The 27,975-nt window shown below is 38.6% G+C and overlaps 1 protein-coding gene across 4 annotated transcripts in view; it reads left to right on the forward strand.

Annotated features, from left to right (window-relative positions):
• KCNAB1 (potassium voltage-gated channel subfamily A regulatory beta subunit 1) overlaps positions 1 to 27,975 on the forward strand; it is a 332,464-nt gene that overhangs the window by 274,502 nt on the left and 29,987 nt on the right. For all 4 annotated transcript variants that reach the window (XM_055321088.1, XM_055321090.1, XM_055321089.1 and 1 more), the window contains exon 8: positions 3,261 to 3,347. In XM_055321088.1, coding sequence (XP_055177063.1) covers positions 3,261 to 3,347 — 87 coding nt within the window. The remainder of the gene's footprint in view (positions 1 to 3,260; positions 3,348 to 27,975) is intronic.

The raw sequence follows: 27,975 nt of genomic DNA on the forward strand, positions 1-27,975 counted from the left end.
ATTTCACTCTATTTTGTCTTTGGATAGATGAGGAAACCAAGTCCCAAAGAGGCTAAAAGACATCAGCAAAGTCATTCAGCCAGCCCAAGTTAGTACCTTGGATCCCAAATCCTTTGCCTCACCTGCACAGAGACCTTGCCTCTGAATGCTAGGCTGGTCCATCCAACTGCCAAGAGCTCTGTGTGCTTGACTAATGTGCTGCTCAGACTTATGTGGCTCCCACCAATCTGCTTTCCCCCTGACTTCCCTGTCCTACTAATAGTCACTTCATTTTTTAGGCCAAAAATCTAAGGGTCGTCCTTGATTTCTTGACCTCCATACTCTGTCCAGCACACCAGCAAGTCCCCCCATTTCTACTTACACAGTTTGTCTCATATTTGAATGCTTCATCCTGACTTGGCCCACTTGCTCTGCTGCTGTGACCTCTCACTGGCCTCCCTCCCTGCTTCCACCCCTGCCTCCTCCAGGTCATCCCCAGCAGACCCATGAGCAGCTCAAAATGGAAATCCGATAATGTCATTCCCCCTATTGAACTCCTCATGTCCCAGCCCCCCACCAATGATGTTCCATCTCAAAGTAAAACCCAGAATTTATACCATGTATTTCAAGACTTCATGTGATTGAGATTTTCAAAGTTGGGAGCAGAGTCTCTTAAAGGCACAATCTCCTACTTCATTTCAAAGTCATCGTGGGAATTCAGGTGGATCGCTGACATGATATAGCCCATCATTTCTTATCTTCTCTTGTGACTATACTTGAATCTCAGCTTAAATATCAAGGAAAAAAAAATGCCTTCCAGAGAAAGAATTAAGAGGCGAAGAAAAAAAAGCAAGACTGACCTTCGTAGCAAACCATTATTTATGGGTGCACATTACTACCTTGAACAAATGAACCTGTGCCAGAGATGCTCTCACTATACACTGTTTGCTCCTTGGAGAGAAAGACGGTGTCCATGTATCTTTATACCCCCAGGGCCCCGCGCAGTTTGGGGATCATATTGGAATTTAGCCCCTGCTCAGGGCCTGGGAGAGGAAATGACTCAAGTCACCACACAGCACTACAAAGGGGTCGAACCAGCTGCAGCTTTTTCTTGTTACTTTCTGACCATGCTGAGCTGCTCAGAAGAGACACTAGGAGATAGGGCCATTATCAGAAGGGGGGGCACTTGCTTCCAGTACCAGGAAGGGCTAGAACCGTCACTAAATGCCACTCTCCAAAACCAGGAGGTCCAGTGAAAATCTTTAGCATTTAGTCTTTGGTGCCTCTCTTTCTGAACCTTTCCAGATGTGAGCACCACTATGGAAATTACTGCATTTCTATAGACTGTTGTGCTTACAGAGTGTTTCACAGCTGGTTTAATTTGCTCTTCCAGAGCAGTGATCCTGTTATCTCTGCTGCAGATTAGAGACCTGGGTCACCAAAAAAAAAAAAAGGGGGGGGTGTCAAATAACCCAAGTAGAATCACACAGCGTGCAAGAGTACAGATTTTCAAACTTTCCAGCCTGTGATGCCCTATTATTTGTTCGTTTGGCTGTTCTGTCCTCCCCTTACTTCCTCCATACATATAATTGCTTCCAAAAAGTGGCTCATATCGTAGTGCTTTTTAAGGTAAATTTCATTTCAAGCAGCCCCTTGAAAGAGCTGGCGACACCCCAGGCCTGAAATTCACTGCAGTATTTTGAGAACAGGCATTGGACCTTGTAACACCTGTCTGCCTTAAATTCTTCATCAGTGCTGCTTTTTAACAAGCCACCATCACAGACAGTCCTTTCTCAATGAATGAAAAATATTTCCGGAACTATATCCAAGCACTTCATTTTCCTGTCAGAAAAGTAATTGTGGCTGGCTGGTAAACCAGGTTGAAAAATCAAATTTAAATGAGCCAAATTTAAATTTATAAGAGCCTCATTTAACATGCAATTAATTTTATGCCTATAATAAAAAGAGAAAAACCATGGGTCTTCCTGAGGAATTAACTAGGCTGATAAGGAAGTGCTATGCCTCCTGGAAATGAGATAAGATGATTCTTGAACTGTCATCCTTTTGGTTGCATAATATTATATACAATGCATTCTATTTCAGGGATGTATTAATTTTACTGAAATCATTTTTTCTGAGTTCTCACAGGAATGTGACCAAATGGTTAGGGCTAAAACTTAGATTATTGGTTCCATATTTTTTTTTTAAGTTCTCATTTTCTCCTTTATATTACCTAAGTCTTTTTAGCTTCTAGTGTTTTCGTTTCTTCCCCAAAGAACAGGGAATAATAGAAATGGTAGAGCTCAGCTATATTTAAGCTTCCTCAAACTTTGTTCCAATTAGTAAAATGTTTAGCAAAAGCTTCATTTGCCAATCCTTTTATTCCTGTTACAACCCAGTGTGCATTAAGGTGGGGTTGGCAGTCATTTGTTTCTGATTTATACTATTTTAATGTTTTTGATGTGCAATAAATATATTCCATTCCAGTGTAAGCCCATTAAGTTATTCATAACATGACAGCAATTTGCATTTTTCAAGAAGAAAGAAGTGAAACTCTTAGCTACTTTTTATTCTAAACTTTGCTCCTGGATACTGCCACAGATGAGTCACTGTGAAAGATCATTACTGAGGATGTTTTCTAATGGGATAAGACTACTAAAATCATTGAGAAAATTGTAAGACTTTTTAAAGATTTATTTACTATTTTAGAGACAGCAGGGTGTTGGGTCAGAGAGAGAGAGAGAGTCTAAAGCAGACTACGTGCCGAGTGTGGAGCCTGATGCAAGGCTCAATCTCACAAACCTGAGACCATGACCTGAGCTGAAACCACGAGTCAGACGCTGAACTGACTGTGCCCCCCTATAAGACTTCTCTTTGTTGAGGACAGCCAGCCTCTGATATAATTTTTAAAGGTTCTAGGGGCCAATTAATACATCATTGCATTCAATATCTTTTTGAAACTAATAGTGTTTTTTTAAAGTAAATTTTTGTAGGAAACCAAACTTTATATCTTTTTAAAATTGTATTTAAATTCAATTAATTAACGTATAGTATATTATTAGTTTCACAGGTAGAGTTCAGAGATTTCTCAGTTGCATATAGCACCCAGTGCTCCTTACATCAAGTGCCCTCCTTAATGACCATCACTTGGTTACCCCATCCCCTCATCTCCCTCTGCTCCAGTGACCCTCAGTTTGTTTTCTGGAGTTCGGAGTCTCTTTAACTATCTCTAATAGTGCTTACATTTATACTTTTTGTGTTTTTCCTGCCTCCGTTCCCAGGATTGAAGGGCTCCCTCCAGAGGCTGCAGCTGGAGTATGTGGATGTTGTCTTTGCAAATCGACCAGACAGCAACACCCCTATGGAAGGTGAGTGAAGAAATTTGATAGAAGACTTTAGAGTTATTAATTCTAGCTGATGATTTATTTCACTAACAGTAGGAAATGAAATATCTTCAGACCGATTTGATTGAATGTGAAAAATGAAAACCTTTACAGTCGGCCTCAGCATTTACCCTCAAGCCCAGAACTCTGTATCCTGCATCTTGCATCTTCTTTCATTTTTGAAGCGTTTGCAGACATTGGAATTGTGACTCCTGCCGGTTACAGTGCTCACTCTTTCCAGGTTCATTTCACTTCTGCAATTTCATCAACTGAAACAATAAAATTAATTGGAAGGGGAGTTTATAACCCAGCCATCATTATTTTGGAGTAAGTCCCTCGATGATCTTCCTCTTTTGTAATGACTAGGTCTGATTAGCTTCCAATCTGTGGTAACAAGAGCTAAGTGCTACCATGAGCAGAGGTTTTACAGGAGGGACTACAAAATGAGACTCCTTAGTTGCAATTTGGCTTTTGATTCTCAAGGATTTGCAACATTGTATTCCCATTCTGTTACAGCTGTTTGAAGACAATAGTCAGGCATCTCCCTGTAGAAACTTTGAGAATGTTCCTAAAACTAAATTTTCATCAATTTACACTTATTTTTGGAGTCTACCTAAGATGATTGAGAAAGAAGATAGTTTTTGAGGACAAATTAGAATGTTCATGTCAATTGAGATTCAGTAATAGGGGTTAAACTTACCTGAGGCGAATAAGAACAAAGATATTGGGGCACCTGGGTGGCTCAGTAGTTGAACGTCTGCCTTTGGCTCAGGTCAGGATCCCAGAATCGTGGGATCAAGTTCCACATCAGGCTCCTTGTAGCAGGCCTGCTTCTCCCTCTGCCTGTGTCTCTGCCTCTCTCTCTCTCTCATGAATGAATAAATAAAATATTTTTTATTCTTGTTTTAAATTATTTTTTAAGATTTTAATTATTCATTCATGAGAGAGAGAGAGAGGCAGAGACACAGGTAGAGGGAGAAGTAGGCTCCATGTAGGGAGCCCGACATGGGACTCGATCCCGGGTCTCCAGGACCACGCCCTGGGTAGAAGGCAGGCGCCAAACCGCTGAGCCACCTGGGGATCCCCTAAAATCTTTTTAAAAAGAACAAAGATATTTGGGGGATATGAGGGAAAATGTTCTGGTCATTTGAGGCTTGTAATATACATTTACACATTTTCAAAGAATTAGAATAAGGTAATTCTATTTACTATTCAAAATTACACTGAAGATAAATTTGTCCTTGATGATTCAAAAGGTAGTCCAGGATTTCATAATAAATCAGGTGTTATAAAGATTTATTCATGCTTAGAGGATTATAGAAGTTACAAATGATTGTACATGTGGAAGTATATATGCATTTTTCTGTAGGTTGCACTTCTGAGCAAAAAAAAATATTCTGGAAATTATTTTCCTCATCATTTATCTCAACTACAGAGAAATATTAAAAATATATATTTATATATCTAATTTTCTCTTAGAGTTTTCTGCTTTCTTGATTCTGAGTAAATCAGGAGTTTATTATATGGCAACATCAGTGTTGGAAATTCATAAGAATTATCCATGGAAATGACATAAAAATAGATATTTTTATCAAGGCAAAGAATAGGTATTTCATAAAGCAGTCATAAGCATCTTACTAGTGTAAGAAGTGCTTATTGCAAGGATAATGTGATGTCACATTCTCCTCAATGACACATTTAAAGAGAACACTAAAGCTATCTGATGAACAAAAGCATCGAATAAAATGCTTTTTGGTGAAGGCTTGTGAAAACTGAAATTGTTTTCAATTTTAAATGCCTAATGCCACTATTTTCCTCTTTGAAAAAGAGTCCTTTGCAATTACACCATGTACAGGATAGAAGAGCATTTGGGATTTTTCCAGGTGTTGGGTTTTTGTTTTTTGTTTTGTTTTGTTTTTGCTCATTTTGCACACTCTACCCCATGTCTAATTTTAGAGATACAATGCAGGAGTCTCTCAAACAGAAAACATTATAATTTGCATTATATAACTATAGAAGGAGGAAGTTCTTAATTAGGATTTAAGCTATGTGATATTGATAGGATAATCAATTGTGTCTGTTGTGTAAACACTGATAATGTGCTGAAATTTAGTAGAAGGGAGCTTCAGAGTGCTAAACAAACAAAAAAACAACATTAAAAACATGAGATTGCTGCCCCGTAGAAATTGTAACTGCAGCATTGTCCATCCAGCCTTTGCCAGAATTGGAGAATATGTTCATTTTTCCTCAGTTTCTCATATAAAATTCCACAAAGTGGAATATTTTATCAAGCTGTTTTATCAAAAGTCATTGTCCAGGTTCAGAAGTCTAGTGAAGGAGGCCAAACAACAGATATTTACACTTGATGATAAGGTCAAGGCACATGGCTTTTTGTAGCTCTGCAGCCATCCACCACTTCATGCTGGAATGTAGTCAGCTCTCCCCCACCTTCTACCATCCACTCCTAGCTGGCCTATCAGGCTCTAAAGCTTATTCCTTTGGAAGGATTTAGCAGGGACATACCACAGAAATTCCTCAAGCAGGACTTGTTCTAGATTGAAATAGCTCCCCTGTAATTTCTCCCTGGCTTTCAGAAAATGTGTATCCTTAAACTTAGTATACTCATTTGTTCCAAGGTGGGCCCGATGGAGATGCCAGTATAATACTTATTCTCTGCACTTAGTGTCTTCTACTTCACTGTAGCAGAGGGCAGTGCCAATCTGGGCAATAGAAGAAACAGGAAATAAGAAGAAAAGGAGAAATAGGGGCGCCTGGGTGGCCCAGTCAGTTAAGTGTCTGCCTTTGGCTCAGTTCGTGATCCCGGGGTCCTGGAAATCAAGCCCCACATGGGGCTCCCTGCTCAGTGGGGAGTCTGCTTCTCCCTCTCCATCTGCCACTCCCCCCAGCTTGTGCTCGCTCTCTCTTACTTTCTCTCAAATAAATAAATAAAATGTTAAAAAAGAAAAGAAAATGAGAAATAGGGATTGCCAGGAGGCCTTGGATGCATTTGCTCTCCTAAAAATGCGTCTATTTCTGGATTCCATGTTGTTATTAAGATTCATTTTTGCAATGATTTTGTAAGTCATAAGTTGTGTGTGAGTGAAGGTTGTACATGTACAATGGAGTCTACTTTAGAGGGCTATTAGTGTTTCTAAAAACAGTACAGAAAGTAAATGTTACATATAATCAAAATTACCCTTCAGAATCTTACAGTAGCTGTTTGTTAGTCCATATTACTCTATAGTTTTTAATTATTTTTCAATTTCCTCTGCAAATACAGTGACAGAACCATCACTGGATACTTGCCCAGCCCCTAACTCCCCTTTTTTACATTTTGAAATGGCCAGAAAATCCTTAATATCATTCACATACTTTTTGTTTGTTTGTTTCAGTAACTCATATTGGCAATTTTAGGTTTGATTGCATCCATTCCTGTCTAATATAAGTGATGCAACATTGGCTGCCAAATGCATATTGATGAATTTTCATATATTGAATCTACATATGTTGGCACTGTGCTGCATGTGTATATTGGGATAGCTCATAATAGAGCCTTAGCATTTGAAAATCATTTTTATTGGTTTCAATTATTCCTATCAACTCCATGGAGCCACAACACATGCTAAGCTATAATTTGGGTGAGACACCTGTTTTAAACCCCAGGGACCTAATGAGAGAGCCCAGCCTGGCTTTCTAAGACATGTTTTAAATAACTTTGACTTAAGTTTATTAAAATGCCAACCCCATTCATTTGATTTGCACCTTGAAAGGATGTTAATTGGGAGCATTTCTAAAATAAACCAAGATGAGTTTCATTCAGTTTCTGTGTATCATATAGCATCCAACTGAGCCAGAGAAGATTAGCAGTAGCATCTTCTTCCTAGTCTGTAGGCATCATATATCCAATTAGTTGTTGTCTTCCCTTTTTTTTGGAAAACCAATAGACAAAAAGTGAATCCTCTCAAAAGAATAGCTGTAAATTCCAAACGTGCAATCAGCGGAGAAAGTGGTAAGACACAGTCTTCAGTCTGCAACCTTGGGATGCAGTTACATTTTGCAGCCATGGGAAGATGTTCCTGACAACAGAGGAGAACTCTTGTACTTTTTCCTCTGTCCTTCTTGTTTATTTTTTCCGGTTCACCTAGTAGTAAGTCATTTTTCTTTCACAGCATCTGCCACGCCATCTGTCTCTGCTACAATATCTGGCATCGATGGCATGTGTTCCAATCCCAGAAAAAATCAGCCCCATATCCCATTTCTTTTTTCTTATGCTGCTGTATTCTTACCAGTAGAGTCACGGACAGTTCCTTGTGCTCTGTGCTACTCATATTCTTAATTCTCTCATTTCCATAAATCCCAGTGTGTATTTCAAAATCTTCTCTTGAGCTCAAAAGAAACTTAATTCCAACATGAGTCATGCTAGACAGGGATAGACACAGCATTTGTGGGTCTGAGGACCTGTCCTAGGAGTTTTTTGGTTTGGTTTTCTGTCATTCCCAAGTGCCAGGCTAATTTCTCTCTCTCTCTACTATTCTCATTGCCAGAGAGGAAGTGATTGAGCATTACTAGAGGGCAAGAAAGGAGTCTACAAACCATGTACTACTTGTGAATAACAGAAAAAAGAGGGGACCTGTTTTTGTTTTCATAGCCCTTTAAAAGGGAGAGAAGAAATCCCACTAATTTGTTGATCTGAGAATATGATGATTTTAACTAAAATCAATTTTTAATTTAAAAAGCATTTGGAATTGAGCCCTCTGACTTTTATTTAGTGCTTTTTGCCAAAAGTTGTTAATCTCACAGACTCCTTTAGTCATTAGATGTTATTCCCAACCTAATACATTCAAATTATTTAAGTTTTAAAATTTTTTTCCTGCTAGCTGGTCAATGCTAATATAAGTTATACAGACATAAATAACTCAGATGTCTTTTTTAGATGAGACAAGATCAAAGTTAGCTTCACTTAGTTCCCACAATATCATCATGTCAAACAGCCCATTCATTCCGTAAGTATTTACTTCCTTCTAAGCCATCTTGTTTGGTGTTCCCAAATGCAAGCAGGAATCCATGGATATTCAGGAATATAGGATACCTAATGATAGCTCAGAAAATAACAAACATTGCACCATCCCAAAATTTCTCTGTATTTTTCAGTTTCAGAATACTGGATCTAGATATTTAGTATCCAAAGCAAAGATTTCAGAACAAAAATTAATGACCTAGAAATACCACCTAAGCAAAATGGATCATCCATTCTACCTTTATATTGTTTTATCTTCCCTGAAAGACACTCTCAGGCTTTCCCCCAAAACATAATAATAGCAGGAAGAAATCTGCAAATAGTCACTAGCAGGACTAAATATTATGCAAGTCATATGTTTATTTGAATTTTCTATTAGCTACATTCAAAAGATAAAAAGAAACACATGAAAACAATTATAAAAATATACTTCAGGAGTGATTGGCTGGCTCAGAGCATGCAATTCTTGATCTCAGGCCTGTAAGTTCAAGCCCCACATTGAGTGTGGTGATTACTTAAAAATAAAAAATCTTTATATATATATATGAATATATATATGAATAAATTTAATATATATTATAAATTCATATATATGAATAAATTTTATATATATTATAAATTCCTATATATATGAATAAATTTAATCCAACGTATAAAAATATCATTTCAACATGTAATCAAAAAGTATTAATGAGATTTTTTTCACCCTAAGTCTTTGAAATCTGTTGTGCTTTTCACCCTTGTAGCATGTCTTAATTTGGATCGGCCACATTTCAAATGCTTAATAGCCATGTGACAGCTCAGCTGTCCCAGCCTTTCAAACCAGAAGGTTAAATTGACCTAATGGGTTCTAGAGGCCCTCAGACAACTGAATTTGACCACAAACAGGTTCATAAACTTTACTTCCAGTCTGGCAGAGCACCAGGCACATAGTAGGTGCTCAGTAAATACGTATGTATGGATGGATGGATGTTTCAACGAATGAGTAAGCACATGTTGAGTGATTGAATGAGTGAAGCTCTAAAGTTAAATAGATCTGAATTTATTTTTCTCTACTTGAAAACCTGTCATGGTTTCCTAGTATCTACAAACATCCTGGCACCTGGTCTACTTCACATTTTTCAGGGTGATGTTAAGGACAGGTTGCTGGCAAACATCCCCAAGATGCCCTTACATTCCATTTCTTCTCGTAGCAACAACAGCAGCATCTAGATGCCAGGTCTTTCTCCAGAAATCTGACTGATACCTAAATGAGCAGAAATGAATGGAGGCATGATTCCTTGGCAGTTCAGTTGCCCCTGAGGTCTACTATATCAAATTAAAATTATCTAATGCATTTCATTTATGATCCTGGCCAGGATGCTCCTGAGAGCCTCTAGAACCCATCAGATCAGTTTAATCTTCTGGTTTGAAAGGCTGGGACAGCTGAGTTTTCAAGAAATTAATTTGGAGAAAATGATTTTCATATCCAAGAAGATGAGCCAATACCTACCAATCCTGTGGCGCAAAAAAAAAAAGTGTTCCAATTTTACTAAATCAGTTTTATTTCCATTTTAACTGCAAATTCACCAAAAATTGCACTGTTATTATAGACCTATTCAGCTGATGTTTTATCCTTTACAAAACAATAAGACGTTTCATAAAAAGAAATTTATTTCATCCATTCTAAGTAACAACATTGGGGATGGGTGGATTCACTTTAGTTCTTTTGGTATGTCTTTTTATAAAGTCTCATGTTTCTATTTATGGACCTCTTCATTGGAACAATATTTCTGCAGAGTGGACTGGGGGACCTTAGATGGGGAACACAGCTTCAAATCCTGGCTTTTTTTTTTTTTTAAATCCTGGCTTTTTAACTAGACTGCACACCCAGGGCAAGTTACCACCCTCACTGAGGCTTAGGGTTCTCACCTGAAAATGGAGGTCACAGAAAGTGAGTAACTGTATAGGAGGGGGAAACAAGCATAAGCCCCTTTTCTAGAATGTCCTGTAAAATGTGCATACATATAAAACTCCACTGTTTCTGGATTTCTTCTCAGAGGTGACCATAGGAGAAATCCAAGGCCCTGAAATTACAATGTGAAGAAAATCAAATAAAGGTTCCCAGGCTGCAGAGGCAACCAGGGTCTTCAGTGAGGTCACATGGAAATCAAGGCACAGCACTGGCTGTGGAATTTCCTTCTAGCCCATTGTTTCCCCCTGGAACTTTGTTCTGAAATCCTCCATGCCCTTTATAATTAGTGTAATCAGATTTTCCAGGGTTAATCTATTCACTCGAGCCTGTGATTTTATTTTCAAAAGTCTACCTAGAAAAAACTCAGTACGAGGATTTACTCATTGATTCAGTTGAAATTCACTGAATATCTACCATATGCCAAGCATTTTTCCATGCACTGGAAGAAGTTGTTAATAAATTAGGCAAACATCCTGCCTTATAGAAATTACATTCTTGTGGGTGAGACAGGCAATAAGTAAGAAAGCTACATTAGATGATGATACTAGTATGAAGAAAAAAATAAATCCTGGGAAGAGGATAAGAAGTGTGAGGGGTAGATTTTAGATACCGTGTCCAAGGGAAGTCTGAGGAGCATATAGGGGGAATAGCCTAGCCTCCCACAAAATAGGAAGGGTGTAACTTTGGATTCAGACACTAATTGAGGTCATCTTTCTATTTCTTCCTAGTTGTGTCGTTTTAAACACTTTATTTAACCTCCCTTATCCTTATAACTTTCTTTACCTATAAGATAGAGATACTAATTTCTACTCTATAGAGTTATCATGAAGATTTTTTGGAATGATATATACAAAATGCATAGAATGTTCCTTAGTACACAGTAATTACTAAAAAAAAGTTGAAGCTATCTTTTTATGTTGTTGTTGTGTGCATGGTCCTGCTGTGAATTTGTCATGTGGGAAATGACCTTGAAGTACTAGTAGCCTCCAAGTCCACTACTAGGCAATCGTAGAGGTCCCAAAACAGAAAGGCTCACACAACAAATTAAGATGCATGGATCACATAGCTTATTAAGTCAAATAAAATGCATAGTGAGAAGCACAAGGGAAGAGATAGGGGCAATTAAAAACAATTAGGATAGAGTATAAGCAGGGAGAGGGACCCAACGACATGAATCTTGGAGCCTGCAGTGTTCGTATGGCCTGTTTTCTCTCTCTGCCACATCAGCCTTCCCTATGGGGATGTGACTGTAACAATCACATTCAAGATTTGGGCAAGAAAGCTCAATAGACAGAAGGTGCTGGGGTCAGTCGTACACTTGATCTCTTGGAAACTCAAGGACAGATTTACCTGGCCATTAGCCATAGCTCAACAGATAGCCTGATGAATAGCCATGGACCTTTTGCATTTCTTGTGCACAGGGTTTTTGAAGCCAGAATAGGTACATATATTTCACGTATATGTAGTATCCCTTGAACGTTTGGTGTCATCCACAAAATGGATGCATCGTGAATATCACATTTTCCCATGCTTCCACCTCTGTACTCAGTACACACATTTTCTACTTTGTCTGTGGCTGCCATGACTCAGAGGTTACTAACACTGAGTCATACCATATACGTTACATGAATTCTGCTTATGTCTCACAGGCTACTTGTTCCTCTATGCAGTTCCATTAATCATCCTTATTTCTCTTTGTTGAACAGGACTGAATAATCCTAAGTAACACAGCAAAGGCACTTTACAGAGTTCACCACTCTTAGTTGCTGACCTGCTGCTTCAGATTGGCAGTCTTTTAGGGACATTGAAAAATTGTTAACAGAGACCCCCAAAATCCTTTAACATGGATTACTCTGATATGCATCAGAGCCCTGGTTAACAAATTATCTTTTCCACCTGGGTCCATAGAACGGGAGCCTTACAAAAACTACCTTTACAAGAGCATACTGAGAAATTAGGAGTGCCAAGGCTACAGAAAATATGTGATGAGCTGGCTTTAAAGAAAATTATATTCCAAATAATTGTGATCATCTAGGACTGTATTTTGTGCTTTCTTTGGAGGTCAAAGGTTCCCAACCTCATTTCATAGAGTCCTGATTAGAAAGGAAAAGCTGGAGAAAAGTATGCTTATATTCTGTGCAATTTAGCTATTTCCTCTGTCATCTCCCACTCTTTTCCCTTTCTTTGCATCCTAAGTGAAAACAGAAGAGATACAACCCCTATCTTTAGTAAGTTACAAAAAGAGAACGTGGGCCATGTGTCTGGGAGCCTCTTGTACCTCCTCACCACAAAATCATGGCCCTCACCAAGCTCAGAAAGGGTGGTTTTTTGGTTTTCTTTTTTTCTTAAGTTGTTTTTAGTTAAGAAAGGGAGAGAGATTGAGAGAAAACAGACATGGCTTCTGCTTAACCCAGCTGTCAGGTGGAGACAGAGCTGCTTAGTATTCTGGAGCTGTGGGTTTGTGACTCATGTGAACTTCCTTCTGTGTGCTTTGTCATCTCCCTAGAGTTGTGACAAGAATTACCTCCACATTCTGAGAGGATGTCAACTCAGTCTTGGGGGAATTTATCTCTGTGAGTTCCTTATTGTGCTGTAGTTGATTGGCAGGGACATGGGTAGGATTTGGAGACCAACATTATCCAGTGCCCTAGCCCAGGCAGGTAGGGCTGTGGATTTTTAGCAGCCTGTCACTCAGTGTTTACCCACATGCCGATTCAATGAGCAGAGCCACCTGTATCATTGCTTGCCTGGCATTCTCAGACAGTGGGGATAAACAAATACCCTTAAATATCTCTCTTACTTTCTGGAGAAAAAAAAACGAGGTAATGAGAGTAAGTGGCTGTCTTAACCAGCCCCCCCCTTGGGGTGTTTAATATGTATCATGAAAAAGTATGGAGTCTGCATTAAAAGGAAAAGGGTGCTAGCTTTAGGTGCATGAATTTGGTTGAGTTGCTCAGACTTCTACTTCTTAGTTTTTCATTGGAAAATGGCAAATAATAACATCACCACCTTGCCTAGCCATTCCTAGGATTGTTGTGGAGATAACGTGACATAATTGGAAATGTTTCATAAACTATAGTGCCCCCATACAGATATTTTGAGGTTGTTATTGTTGTTACATAAATCTACAATTTTAGGTATACAGATGCATAATGAGGTATAATAACTGAAGTGTCAACCAGGCAGTAAGACACGACTGGGAAAAAAAAAAAATATATATATATATATATATAAATTCACTTGATTATAGTGAGTGATTTTTTTTCATGTATTGTTGGATCCAGTTTGCTAATATTTTCTTGAGGATTTTTGCATCTGTGTTCATCAGAGTTATTGGCCTACAGTTCTCTTGTTGTGTGTCTTTATCTGGTTTTCATATCAGGGTAATGCTGGCCTCATAGAATGAATTTGGAAGTTTCCTTTCCTTCCTGTTTTTTGAAACAGTTTGAGAAGAACAGGTATTAACTCCCCTTTAAGTGATTAGTAGAATTCACCTGTGAAGTTATCTGGTCCTGGACTTTTGTTTGTTGGAAGTTTTTTTTATTACTGACTCCATTTCTTTGCTGGTAATCAGTCTGTTCAAATATTGTTTCTCCTTGTTTCAGTTTTGGAACGTATGTGTTCCTAGGACTTTACCCCTTTCTTCTAGGTTGTCCAATTTATTGGCATATAGTTTTTCATAGTATTATCTTATAACCCTTTATATTTTTGTGGGTTTGGTGTTTATTTCTCTTCTCTCATTTGTGATTTTATTCATTTGGGTCATTTTCTTTCTAGATAAGTCTGGCTAGAGGTTTATCAATTTTATTGACTTTTCAGAGAATCAGCTCCTGGTTTCATTGATCTAAATGAAACTAAAACTATTGGTTTATATCTAAATGAAACTAAAACTATTGGTTTAGTTTCTATATCATTTATTTCTGCTCTAATCTTTAGTATTTCCTTCCTCCTGCTGGCCTTAGACTTCATTTGTTGTTCTTTTTCTAGCTCCTTTATGCATAAGGTTAGGTTGTTCATTTGAGATTTTTCTTGCTTTTTGAAGTGGGTGGGCCTGTATTGCTGTAAAAATTCCTTCTTAGAACTACTTCTGCTGTGTCCCAAGGGTTTTGAACTGTTGTGTTTTCATTTTCATTTGTTTCCCTGTATTTTTTAACTTCTTTGATTTCCTGGTTGACCCATTCATTGTTTGGTACTAGGTTATTTAACCTCCATGTATTTGTGGTGCTTGTAGATGTTTTCTTGTGGTTGACTTCTAGTTTCATAGGGTTGTGGTCAGAAAAGATGCTTGGTATGACTTTGCTCTTTTGGAACTTGTTGAGTTTGTTTTGTGGCCTAATATGTGATCTGTTCTGGAGAATGTTCCATGTGCACTTGAAAAGAATGTGTTTTCTGCTGTTTTAGGATGAAATGTTCTGAATATATCTGTTAGATCCATCTGGTCCAGTGTGTCATTCAAAACCATTGTTTCCTTGTTGATTTTCTATTTAGGTAATCTGTCCATTGATGGAAGTAGGGTGTTAAAGTCCTCTATTTTTATTGTATTTGTATTGATTAGTTCCCTTATGTTTGTTATTCACAGTTTTGTATATTTGGGTATTCCCATGTTGTTGCATAAATATTGCTAATTATTATATCTTTTAATTGGATTGTCTCTTTTATGATTATATAGTGTCCTTCTTTGTCTCTTGTTACACTTTTTGTTTTAAAGTCTACTTTGTCCAATATAGGGATGCCTGGGTGGCTCAGTGGTTGAGTGTCTGCCTGTGGTTCAGGATGTGATCCTGGAGACCTAGGATCGAGTCCCACGTCCAGCTCCCTGTAGGGAACCTGCTTCTCCCTCTGCCTCTCTCTCTCTCTCTCATGAATAAATAAATTTAAAAATATTTTTAAAAATAAATAAATAAAGTCTACTTTGTCCAATATAAGTATTGCTATACCTGCTGTCTTTTGACACCCATTTGCATAATAAATGTTTCTTCATCTCACTTTGAACCTGCAAATGTCTTTTTGTCTAAAATGAATCTCTTATAGGCAGCAACTAGATGGGTCATTTTTTTTTTTAGCCATTCTGTCACCCTATATCTTTTGATGGGAGCATTTGGTCCATTTGCATTCAAAGTAATTATTGTTAAATACGTATTTATTGCCATTTTATTAATTGTTTTGTGGTTGTTTCTGAAGATTTTCTCTGATCCTTTCTTATTTTCTTCTTTCATGGTTTGCTGCTTTTCTTTAGTGATATATTTGGGTTTCTTTCTCTTTATTTGTTGCATATTTATTAGTAGTTTTTATTTGTGGTTACCATTAGGTTTATATATAACATCATCTGCATATAGCAGTCTATATTATGTTGATGGTTATTTATGTTTTAACCTATTCTTTACTTCTCTCCTTCCCATGTTTTAAGTATATGGTGTCATCTTTTACATCCTTTTATTTTATTAATTCCTTGACTGATTTTTTTAAGATTTTATTTATTTATTCATGGGAGACACAGAAAGAGGCAGAGACATGGTTCGAGGGAGAAGCAGGCTCCCTGCAGAGAACCTGATGTGGGACTCGATCCCAGGACCCTGGGATCACAACCTGAGCTGACGGCAGATGCTCAACCACTGAGCCACCCAGGTGCCCCTCCTTGACTGATTTTTTACAGAAATATTAACTTTTACTGCTTTTGTGCCTTTTACCTTTATACTGTCATTTTTGTTCTTTCCTTTTGACTCCAAGAGTCCCCTTTAATATTTCTTACAGGGCTAGTTTAGTGGTTGTAAACTCTTAGTTTTTGTTTGGGAAACTCTTTATCTCTCCTTCTATTCTGAATGTTAGCCTTGAGGGATAGAGTGTTCTTGGCTACAGGTTTTTCCCTTTCACTACTTGGAATATATCATCCCACTCCCTTCTGGCTTGGAAAATTTCTGCTTAAAAGTACACTGATAGCCTTATGGGGTTTCTTTTGTATATAACTGTCTTCTTTTGTCTTGCTGCTTTTACTAATTTTTTCCTTTATCACTATGTTTTGTCATTTTAATTACAGAATATCTTGGTGTGGCCCTGTTTTTGTTGATTTTGCTGGGGGTTCTCTGTGCCCTTTGGATCTGAATATCTGTCCTTCCCAAGAACAGAAGTTTTTAGCTGATCATTTCTTCACATAAATTCTCTGCTCCCTTTCCTCTCTCTTCTTCTGAGACTGCTGTAATGCGATGTTACTACATTTGTGGAATCAGTGAATTCCCTGAGTTTGTTCTTGTTTTGCATATTTTTTTCTCTTTTGTTTAGCTGGATTACTTTCCATTACTCTGTCATCTAGGTTATTAATTTGTTCCTCTGATTCTTCCATCCTACGACTCATTCTATCAAGCATGTTTCTCATTTTGTTTATTGAGCCTTTTGTCTCTGCTATATTATTCCTTATCTCTGTGTTAATGGTCTCACTGATGTCCTCCACTCTTTTCTCCAGTCCACTAAGTAACCTTATGAACACTGCTTTAAATTCTCCATCAGACATGTTACTTATGTCTGTTTCACTTAGATGTCCAGCTGTGGCCCTGCCCAATTCTTTCATTTGGGACAAATTCCTCTGTCTTCTTATTTTGTGTAAGTCTCTGTGCTTGTTTTTGGGTTAGGAAAGTCAGCTACATCTCCTGTTCTTGAGGGTAATGGCTTTATGAATAAGAGGTCCTGTAGTGCCCTGCAGTATATTATCCCCTGTTCCCCAGGTACTGGTGGTACTTCTGAGGGTGTTTCCAATGAGTGTTGTGTACACTCTGCTGTTTTGTCCTGGCTGCTTTATCCTTCAGGTCAGTTGTCCGCCGAGGTTCTCCTTGCCTGTTGTGGGCAGTGTTTGGTCCCTGGCTTGAATGTGGTGTGTTTTAACTAGGTGTTCTCTAGTCTGCTTGTGAAATAAGACCTGTTGCTGCTGCCACTAGAACCAAAGTCTCACAAAACTGGGTTAAGAGAGGTGTTGGCAAGGGTTTGGGATGGTCTTTTGGGGTCGGGGGTCCACTGGTGGGATTGAGGCAAGTGTGACTGGGAAGGGCAGTTCTCCCAGAGCATGGGTGTTGGGGAGCAGCACTTGATGTAAGCAAGTTAGGTAGCGATTATCAGCACTACACTGGTTTCCACAGGTGGTCCTGTGCTTGTGTTGAAGGGCAGGGGAAGGAAGTGGCACCTTGCCAGTTCCTTTGTTCTTAGAGGGGTCTCTCCATGAATATTGCCTCTCTGGGACATGCTCCAAGATGAGCAAATAGTCTTCCTTCTGTGTGCCCCAGTTGCTCTCCAGATCACTGTTTTCATGCTCTATGTCTGTGGGCTATTTGCCCTGCCTTTTCTCTGAGAGCAGCCCCCAATGTCCTCCAAGCTCTCCCAGAGCCAAGCACACTGCCTTTTAAAGCTCTGGGCTTTAAGCCCTGATGGTTTCAAGAACTCACAAAATTCAGGCCCTCTCACTTTCCAAGCCAGTTGCTATGGGGATTTGTTTTCCTTGTGCATTCCCCTGTGTATTAGTCCATCTTTCATCTTTCTCTGTCACGATGGCTCCCTCCACATCACGGCAGCCACCATCCATTTCTCTCGAGCTGCATCTCCACACATCCTACCTTCTTCAGTGTGGCCTCTTCCCTATCTTTAGTTGTAGAGTTTGCCAGTCTTCAGAGAGATTTCTGTGGTATTTGGATGATATCTTTATCTAGTTGTATTTATGGGATGAGACAAGCCTAGGGTCCTCCTCCTCTGCTGCCGTCTTCTCCTCCTCTACCTGGATCCATGATTCAACTCAGAATCCCACATTGTATTTAGCTTCATGGCTTTTTAATCTCTTTTGGTCTAAAGCAGTTCCCCCACCATTTTTTTTCTCTTTGATAACATTGACATTTTTAAAAATTCCAAACCAATTGTTTTGGAGAATGTTTCTCAATCTGGATTATCTGATCATTTTTCTCTGATTAGATGAAGCATTTTTGACAAGAAGACTATGTATGTGATGTTGAATTCTCAGTATTTTCCTCAGAGGACCCAGGAGTGTCACTGTGCCCATTATGGGTCGTGTTAAGGTTGATCACTTCATTGAGGTGATATCTGCCAGTTTTTCCCACCATGATACAGTACTCCTTTGACTTGGTAATTAATAAGTAATCTGGGTGTGTGATTCTGTAAGACCACATGAATAACCAGGTCCTCTAAAACCTGGTTTTAGCATCTATTGAGGATCCCTGCCTACTCATTATTATGAGTCATGCTTGTTCCACATACTAGTTACATATGTTTAAATACCTAATTTTAAATCAATCTGACTTAAATTATACATGAAAAAATTTAACTCTTATTAGTTTCAGAAAACAAATTTGTTTGCTTTATGAGAAAATACCATTATATTCAGTTATAATTGGAAGCTTAAGAAAACCTTGTTTGCATATAATTCACAGTCTCCACAAATCACATTTGTGGAGCATTTGGCCATTTGTATAACATGAATCCATGATGCAGAGACATCTCCCATATTCCACCAGGGCCCTTCCCTACAAAATCTTCCCAGGAATCCAAAGACTTGAAAGTTCACTTCTGCTTTGGCAAGTAATTGTTAATGTTCAAATACTGATAAAGATTATAAGCTACAAATACTCAGCCTCTGCAGTTTGGAATTTATCCATCCTTTCTAAATGCATCCCTATGTTAGGTTTTACTCTATTTTAAATTCTGAAAAATGAGCTTGTGTTGTGACTAGCTTCAATGAAGCCAATCATACAAAATTAATGGTAATTATATGAGATACTTTTAAACAACTTTTGGAACCCTAGTACAGTCAAGCCAGAATTTACTTATATAGAGAAAATTTGTTTGTTTTCTCTATGGCTAGTGGATGAAATGGATGGCAACTGGGAAACAATAGAAAGGGAAAGAAAGTAATTTAGCATTCACAGAACTCTCTTTTACTTGGAGAAAGAAGGAAAGTGTTGTATCATTAACATGGAAACTGGAAATATATCTGATAGTGGAATGAACCTAATTGTCACTTAGAAATGAGTGCTTTCATCTAGTAAGACAAGAGAAAAAAGCAAACTGACATAAGAACTCACACAAAGCTTAAGAAAAACCAAAAAGGGAGGTATGGAAACCTAAAAGAAAACCTGGGGAAGGAAAACACTCGTGAAATTTTGTTCCCACATCCATTTCCCTACTCTCTTCCCAAGCCCAGGACAAATATTGCAAGATCCTTTCTCCAAAAACCTACAGGATGCATTTTAAATGTCATCCTATAGCAGTTAGGGTAGCCCATCTTATAGCACTTAGGGTGGCCAACATGGTATACTTAAAAAAAAAAAAAAAAAGGTCTAAAGCCGATCACATTCATTTATTTATATTCTATTAATATTATTGAGTGCCTTCTATACACTAGGCATTGTTCTTGGTGCCTGGGATATACAAGAGAACAAAATAGACAAAGATTCCCACCCTTGTGGAACACATTTGATTTAACAGGAGAGAGAAGGAATAAACAGTGAAACAAAAAAATTAGATTTTTTAATTAAAAAATTAAAAATTAAATTAGAAGGTGTTTGAGTAAAAAAAAAAAAAGTAATTGAGTGTTGTGGGAAAAGGAAAAGGTAGAGCAGAAAAGTGAGGGTGGGGATGCTCGGGGAGTTGAAAGTGGTCCCTGAGAAGGTAAGATGCCAGAAAAGACCTGAAGGAGTAAATGAGTAATTAAGAGGGAGATAAGAACACTGTTTCTGGTACAAAGACCCTGAGATGGGAGAAGCTTGTTGTATTTGAGGAACATCATGGACATCAATGTGACTGCAGAGAATGAGAAGGAAGAGCATAGGAAAAGAGTTTAGAGAGATTATAGAGATGTTTGGCAGCCTTCTGAATTTTGGACAAAGAAGTGCCATGACCTGACTTACGATTCTGTAGGTTCCCTCTGGCTTGGAATTAGAGTGAATTATAAAGGGGCACATGTAGGAGCAGAGAGGCATTCTAGGAAATAACTTAGCAACCTAGGTGAGAGATTAATGGCTCAGATGAAGGTGTGAGCTATGGAAGTGTTGTAGAGTTGCATAAATAATGAACACAGAGCCAGCAGAGTTCTGATGTGTTGGATGTGGATGTAACAGAAAGAGGAGTGGAGAATGACTCCAAGGTGTTAGGCCTAAGTCACCAGAAGGATAGAAGCTGCTAGAAGCTGCCATTAACTAATAGGAGGAATACTATAGGTGGAGCTGGTTTGTGGGGGAAGACCAGGGGACTTGAGTTTGAGATGTCCCTTAGCATCCACATGGAAATGTTGAGTGGACAGTTGGACACTGAATCTGAAACTCAGGAGACAGGCCCGGGATGGAGTTGTGAATGTGGGAGTTGTCTGCATGTTAAAGATATTTAAAGCATTGAGAATTGGTAAATCATACAGGCAATAAAAGTAGAAAGAAATGGCAGGAAAAGGACATAGAAAGAAAAGACCAAGAACTGAGCCCTAAATAAACAAACAAAAAATATATCAAGGAGGAAAATGTGATCAGCTGTATCACTGCTACTGATGGGTCATATCAGATGAGGATTGGGAATTGTCCATTGGTTTTAATGGTACGAAGATCATCAGTTACCTTGATGAGAGCAGTTTTGGTGAAATAGGGAGTGGGTAAGGGAGTGAAAGCCACCTAATCTCTGAGTCTGTTTCATTTGGAAAACAATGAGAGAAATCTCTTGGTTTTGGATGACACAGTAAAATATTTCTGCCCCTTTCTCTTAAAAAAAAATTACCCAATAAATAACATACAGGACAAGGAATAAAACTAGAAATTTCCTTTCTGAGAAAAGTAGCAGACAACTAGAAAGCCAGACCCTTATATATGAAAGTGGAGAAAGGATGGAGTAATCGTAAATGAATTAGCAGAACTGAGGGAAAATTTACAAAAAGTGTATATAGGTGAGAAGCAAATTAATCTCTGCTGTACAACTTCAGAATGGTTAGAGCATTAGCACAGCAAGGTCACAGAAGAAGACGGGTGAGGCGGGAGCTGGAAGCAAGATAGTTGTTCAAAAGAACAGAACTGTGAAAACTCTATGTGCCCAGGGCAACAGGCAGGGTCCTGCCTTTCCCCTCTAATGAAGAAAGCAAAAGGCACATAGACTGAAGCAGTTGGTTGAGGGGTTGTAGTCTAAGAAATACCAGACTCAAAGGCAGGTGCGGCTAGGCAGGGAGAAAAAAAAAAAAGATTATGAAGTTAGACCCCATACCTCTCCCCTCTCATTTACTTCCAGGTACTATAGCCAGGTTACACTCTCCTCGGGTAGAATATATGAGAATATTTCTCTGGAGAGTATTTTTTTCAAGGGAAAAAATCTAACAGATATGGATGTTGTTGTGGAAGAAAACCCCAGTGGGAAAAAGTGGCAAGTCTCCTCATTGTTTCCACAGTGGTTTGTACTAGTTGACAAGTGTCAACCAAACAGAATTCTAGAGCTTTCCTCATAACCATGAACAGAAGCCCAAGAATCAGCTGACATTCAAAGAGAGCCCCAATGTGAATTTTTTTAAAAAGCTCAAGTAAATAGAAGAAAACAGAGTAATACAAAGATACAGAAAATTCCAAAGAAATTATAGTTAACATATTTGGTGAGACAGATAAGATGCTGCATCAGTGGAACATGAACAGAATGAAAGCTCAACAACACAGAACTAGAATTTTAAAAATTTAGAGATTAGAAGATATGAATAAAAAACTTTAACATTTTAAAAGTCAATAAAGATGTTGGACATTAAAGTTGAGGAAATATTCCAGAAAGGAGGGGGCAGGCATGGGCAATAGGAGTGAGAAAATAACAAAATTCAGGTTTTGTCCAGGAAGTCCAGCCACACCAGTCCATCTGTTCAACTAAAAGATATCTAGAGAGAATAAATAAAGTGGAGGAGAGGTAGTCATAAAAAAATTGATATAGAAAAATTTCCAGATTTGAAGAACATTGAGTCTCCACATTGGAAGTGCCCACCAAGGACCCAGGACAATGGGTGAATAAAGACCCACACAAAGGAACATCATAACAAAATTTCACGACTCAAAAGTAAAGAAAAATATCCTAAAATATTCCAGAAATCTGAAAGAGTACACTTTATATGAAAAACTGAGAATAAGGATTGCCTCGGGGTTTTCAACAGCAAAATTGAGAACTGGAACACCATGGAGGAAGCCTTCAAATTTTGAGGCAAAAAGACTGGGCAAACTACCAAGCAAGGCTGAGGAAATAAGAACATTTTGACTTTCCTGTCTCCTAAACATAACTCCTCAAAGCTACTGGAAAATATGCTCCAACCAAATGAGAGAATAAAGCCACAAAGAGGAAGCCATGGAATCCAACTCATTTAAAGGATGAAGGGAACTTCCAGGTTGACAGGAAGAGAAGTGCCAGTGCGACAGCTGTGCTGTGGCACACAGAGCAAGCAGTGTAGCCTGTAGCAGGAGGATGGCAGGCTCTGGGTGGGACATTGCCAGGAAAAAGAAAAAAGGATCTGCATTTCTCACAAGCTTGACCATGTGGAAAACTGTACTGCGTGGCAGTTGCCCAAAGTATGGGAAGATTCAGTAAAGCTCCAAATAGGACTGTTAATGGAGAAATTGTCAACTAAAGAAGAAGTGAAAAGTCAAGAGAAGGAAGGAAAGATAATCACTGTAAACTGCTTTGGTCAGCAGTGGACACTATGTCAGTCATTAGAATGAAAACACAGAATATGAACTTAACCCTAAACTAAGATGTAAACACACTGGGAAGATGGTGAAGATAGAAAGGTATGTGAGTGGAGCTAAAACTCTCACCTCCATGGAAGCCAACAGATAATGCCTAAGAAAACTGGACCAAGAGCATAATGCAGAAATATTACTGAGAAATGTAGAGATCGATACTAGAATAAACAACATGCATTGGAAGTGTTACGTCTGGGCTGCACGCAAAGAGTCCAAGGTCTGCTGCTTTTGGTGATAAGCCTTTTAGGCATTGACCTTTAATGATGTGCATGTGCTACTGTGACAAAGCTGAGGATTCAGTCAGTGACTCTAGACACACATGCAAGGAGATAAAAATGCCAGTGTTACGGAGTTGTCAGTATTAACTATGATCTCATGGCCATCAAAGTCCAGGCGCAGCCCTTGGGGTTTAGAAACACAATCAAGGTTTCCTACCCCAGGTTCCACGATCAGAAGCCAACTCCTCTCTCACTGCACCCCTCCAGAAACCCGCCAGCCCAGAGACCTACCTGCCGCTTCCTAAACAAGCTCTGCTAAGGCAGCCTCCTGCCCTTGGAGACCTCTAAAGCAGGGTGTGCTGTATAATCTACTGCAGGTGGGGAAGAAAACAACATTTCCCGTTTTTGTCTATTAAAGTTTCTATGTATTGTATATATTTTTCTATTTTAAACTATCCACTAGTAAGATTTCAAACATTAAAAAGTAGTAAAAATAAGGGCACCTGGATGGCTCAGTCCAGTTAGGTGTCTACTTTTGGCTCAGACGATGATCCAGGGACCCTGGGATCGAGCACCACGTGGGACTCACTGCTTAGTGGGGAGTTTGCTTCTCCCCTGCCCCTCCTCCACCTGCCCACAGAGCTCTCACTCTCACTCACTCTCAAAATCTTTAAAAAAAAATTTTTTTTTAATTAAAAAGTAGTAAAAATAGTACAAAATATTCCTATATAACCCCCACCTGGATTCCTTCAAATATTAACATCTTACATAACCATTGTACTATTATTAAAATCTAGCAATTAACATTGATACAATAATAATTATAATCTACAGATCGTATTTGTATTTCTCTGATTATCTCACTAATATTCTCTTCTGGTCCGTATCTGCTTTGAGATCACACATTGCAGCTCGTCTTCATGTGTGTTTGGTCTCCTTTAAGTTGGATCAGTTCCTTGGCCTTTCTTTGTCTTTCATAATTTTGACAGTTTATCTTTTATGTTGTTTTTTAAATTTAAATTCAACTAATTAACATATAATGTATTATTAGTTTCAGAGTTAGAGTTCCATGATATTTTGACTGTTTAGAAAATGTTAACCGGTTCTTTTGTACAGTGTCCCTTAATTGACATTTTTCAGATGATTGCTAGTGATTAAATTCACATTAGGCATTTTGGGCAAGAATACCACAGAAACGATGTTGTGTCCTCTTTGGTGCTTCATATTGGAGGATGGGGGGCGGCACATAATATTTATTTTTCCTGTTACTGATACTATTAACTTTGATCACTTGGTTAAGGTGATGTCTACCAGGTTTCTCCTCTGTAAAGTTACAATTTTTCCTTTAGTATGTCCTGTATTATATGACACTGAGTATATATGGCATATACCCAATGAGTATGATAGGGGGAAATACTTAGAAACTGTTCAAATATCTTGTTTCTCATCACACTTTTACCTACTTAATTTTAGCATTCCACAATGATTCTCACCTGAAACAAGTACTATGGTGTTTGCCAAATGGTTATTTCCTATTTCCATCATACTTCATTTTTTGGTTGGCATTCTACTGTAAGGAAGAGCTTTCCCTTCTCCCCTTGTATTTATTTATTCAATTGTCGAATAGTTATTCAATTAATTTATTCAAATATTTATATCAATATGGCCTCATAGATTCTGATTTTATTCTATGATTTATAAATCATTACTATCATCATTTATTTTGTTACCACAACTATCCCCAACATATCCATTTGAACTATCTTTGAATGTCTTCTGTGTTGTCATTGCATGTCTCCATCTTTTATTTTTGAGGACTTTTTTGCTTTTCCAGCACAAGATGTGCCAAGCCCTATAATCAGCCATTTCTCCAAGGAGCCCTGGTCCTTTTAACGGAGCACGGTATGTTGTAGCCAGGATCTAGATGCCATTACTTTTTTTTTTTTAAGATTTTTTTTCAGGTCACGTGGTTGGCTCAGTGGTTGAGTGCCTGCCTTCAGCTCAGGGCATGATTCCGGGTCCTGGGATCAACTCCCAGAGCTTCTCCCTCTGCCTGTGTCTCTGCCTCTCTCTGTATGTCTCTCATGAATAAATAAATAAAATCTTTTAAAAAATAAATTTATTTGAAAGAGAGTGAGAGAGCACAGTGAGGGAGGAGCAGAGGAAGAGGGAGAAGAAGGAGAGTATGTATCTTTTTAACTGGTTGAGAAGCAAAAATATTTTTGAAATCACTGCTTTTAGTTTCAAGAAGCACTGCTTATTGTTTCCTTAGCCTGATATATTATTCCCAAGGAAGATATCCTGATCCCCTTAATCGGAATTAAACACCCCTCCTTTCTGACGCATACATCATGGTACTACTTCCTCTATTTTGCACTTACTTTTTCCTGCCTTATGTTAAAGGTGGTTGTTCATGAGTGAAGAACAACTCGGGAACAGATCTCTTTCTCCATTGTTCTCTGTCTGTCCTGTTGAAAGAGGTTCCCATGTTAAAGTTGTAAGGCAGTGAAGGCCAAGTAGGGAAGAGAAACAGTCCACGTTGCTATCTATGTCTCAGAGAAGCACCATGCGTTCATGTATGCACACTGGGCAGGCCCCCAGAGGAAGTGAGTGATCCCAGGAAACCAAATGGTTCCTGTTGGCTCCAATAGGAGTTCTGCAGTTAGCATCTCATCCCTTTAGTGTCACCTGTCATGCTCTAACAAGACTTCCTGGTCCACTCTGCTAGTACAAGTCTGCCAATTTCTAAAACACTGAAATGTTCTGTGCTGAAGAACAGACTAGAGGCAGATGGCTTGCTTTCACTTACTAGCTGGGTATGCTTGAGCAATGTACTCACCTTCCTTGTGGCCCTGTTTTTCCATGTGCAAAATAAGAATCACAATCATAGACCTTTTCTGTGAGACTGTGGTTATGATTAAGTGAGTTAATATATCTAGTGTTTAGAACAAGGCCAGGTGCATTAAAAGTGCTAAATTCATGTGAATTGTCATACTTAATACTCTAGAAAACAGAAGATATGTATGATATGTATGTGAGGGAGCCTCACAGAATGTGGCATGGAAATATATAAAAGTTCAGGGCAAAAAAGATTAGGTCAGGTTAGGTTTTGTGTCTAATTAAGGACCAAATCCCAAGAGGGACAATTCATTATACCTTTTCAGTCAGTGACCTCATTCTTGCCCCTCTTTGCCTTACAACAGGCACCCTTTTCCCCTGAAGCATAAGGAAGTGTGCTCTGTGTGGAAACGGTGGATATGGGAGGGTGAGAGGAGTGGCACAAGCACAGAGTAAGCATGAAACATCTTCCTCCCATGTCAGTTTACTTGAAGATGCATAAAGAAAAAAAGGTTATTATTGTTGTAAAGCAAATGCTTTATTATGGTGTTGTAGGATAGCCATTTCCATACATTTTTATACTAAAGCCAACTCCATCTAAATAACATGTGCTTTTATGTCCACTTTAGTGGCTCATGTGGTAGAAATGTTTAAGAAGCATTGTCTTCCCTTGAAAAACCTTGGTAAATCCTTTCGTAGCAAAAGATTCTAATAAAGTAAGTGAAAACAGCCATTTTTGTGTGGGGAATGGGGAAGAAGGTTAAAAAAATGGGAAGGAAATCCCCAAAGAAAGAGATGAAGGGCTCCAGATACAGGCAGGCGATATGTGGAACAGTGAACTGGATACAAGATAAAGAACGTAAAAAAAAAAAAAAAAAAAAAAAGAACGTGAGCATCCCAGGACAGACTGGCCTCCTCCTAAATGGCTCTTGCAGCGAAAGTGGCCCAGCCACCAGTGGGCCTGCCTCATATTTTAACATCTGGAGCAGCGGGTGCCTCATTTCAAACATGAACAGAGTTAGTATTCCCTCTTTACCAGGTAGTTCACTGTTGAAAAGCCAAGAAAGACATTCCACTCCACCATATCAAGTTTAAAAGTTGCCTTTTAGTTAGTTGCCTTCAGTTAGTCACCAGATACCTGACAAATATAGATGAGTGCTGCAGAGCCAGCATGGATGTGGGGCTGCCAGTGAGCTGCATCTGCTGTTGGAATAGCGGGTTTAATATCACTAAGATTAAGATAGCATCTTCTTTCAGCTGTCTCCCATGGCAGAACCAGGAAGTAAGGCCAGCTCTACACTTTGAAAGAAGCAATAAAGATTGCTTCCTGTTACAGCAAAAAACTAGATTTGCCAGTAGAAAATCTCATTAGGGTAAATATTTTTTTACTCTTACCAATCCTCTGCCAAGTTGCTTGCTTTATTCTTACATCCACAAGATAGAATTCCTTTTAAAATAAAGTTAAAAGCCTGTCCCAAGAAGCTGTTAACACAGACAGACAGTTGTATAAATCAGACGCTCCAGACAGGATAATAGAATAAGAAGCTACATGTCAGGATTCCACATCTGTCTGTCTGGCCAATGAGGATGACATTCCAGAGTTGAAAAGATCAGAAATTCAAGGCTTGAGTCCCGGTATCTATGGTGCAGTGGCAGATGCTCCCTGGTATAAACATAACTTCCACTAATAAGGGATACAGAAATATTAGGCGCCATGTAGGATGGGCGGGGTTTAGTTATGTTTATTTTTTAGTATCTCAATGAACATTTGGAAAACTATTCCTTAGTGTTTTGATAACACATTTGCTTTTGACATGCCTAAAGGCTTATTCTTCAGTTGACAGAGTTATTAACACTC

Source organism: Nyctereutes procyonoides, unplaced genomic scaffold (genome assembly GCF_905146905.1).
Source record: "Nyctereutes procyonoides isolate TBG_1078 unplaced genomic scaffold, NYPRO_anot_genome, whole genome shotgun sequence".
NCBI classification, from domain to species: domain Eukaryota; kingdom Metazoa; phylum Chordata; class Mammalia; order Carnivora; family Canidae; genus Nyctereutes; species Nyctereutes procyonoides.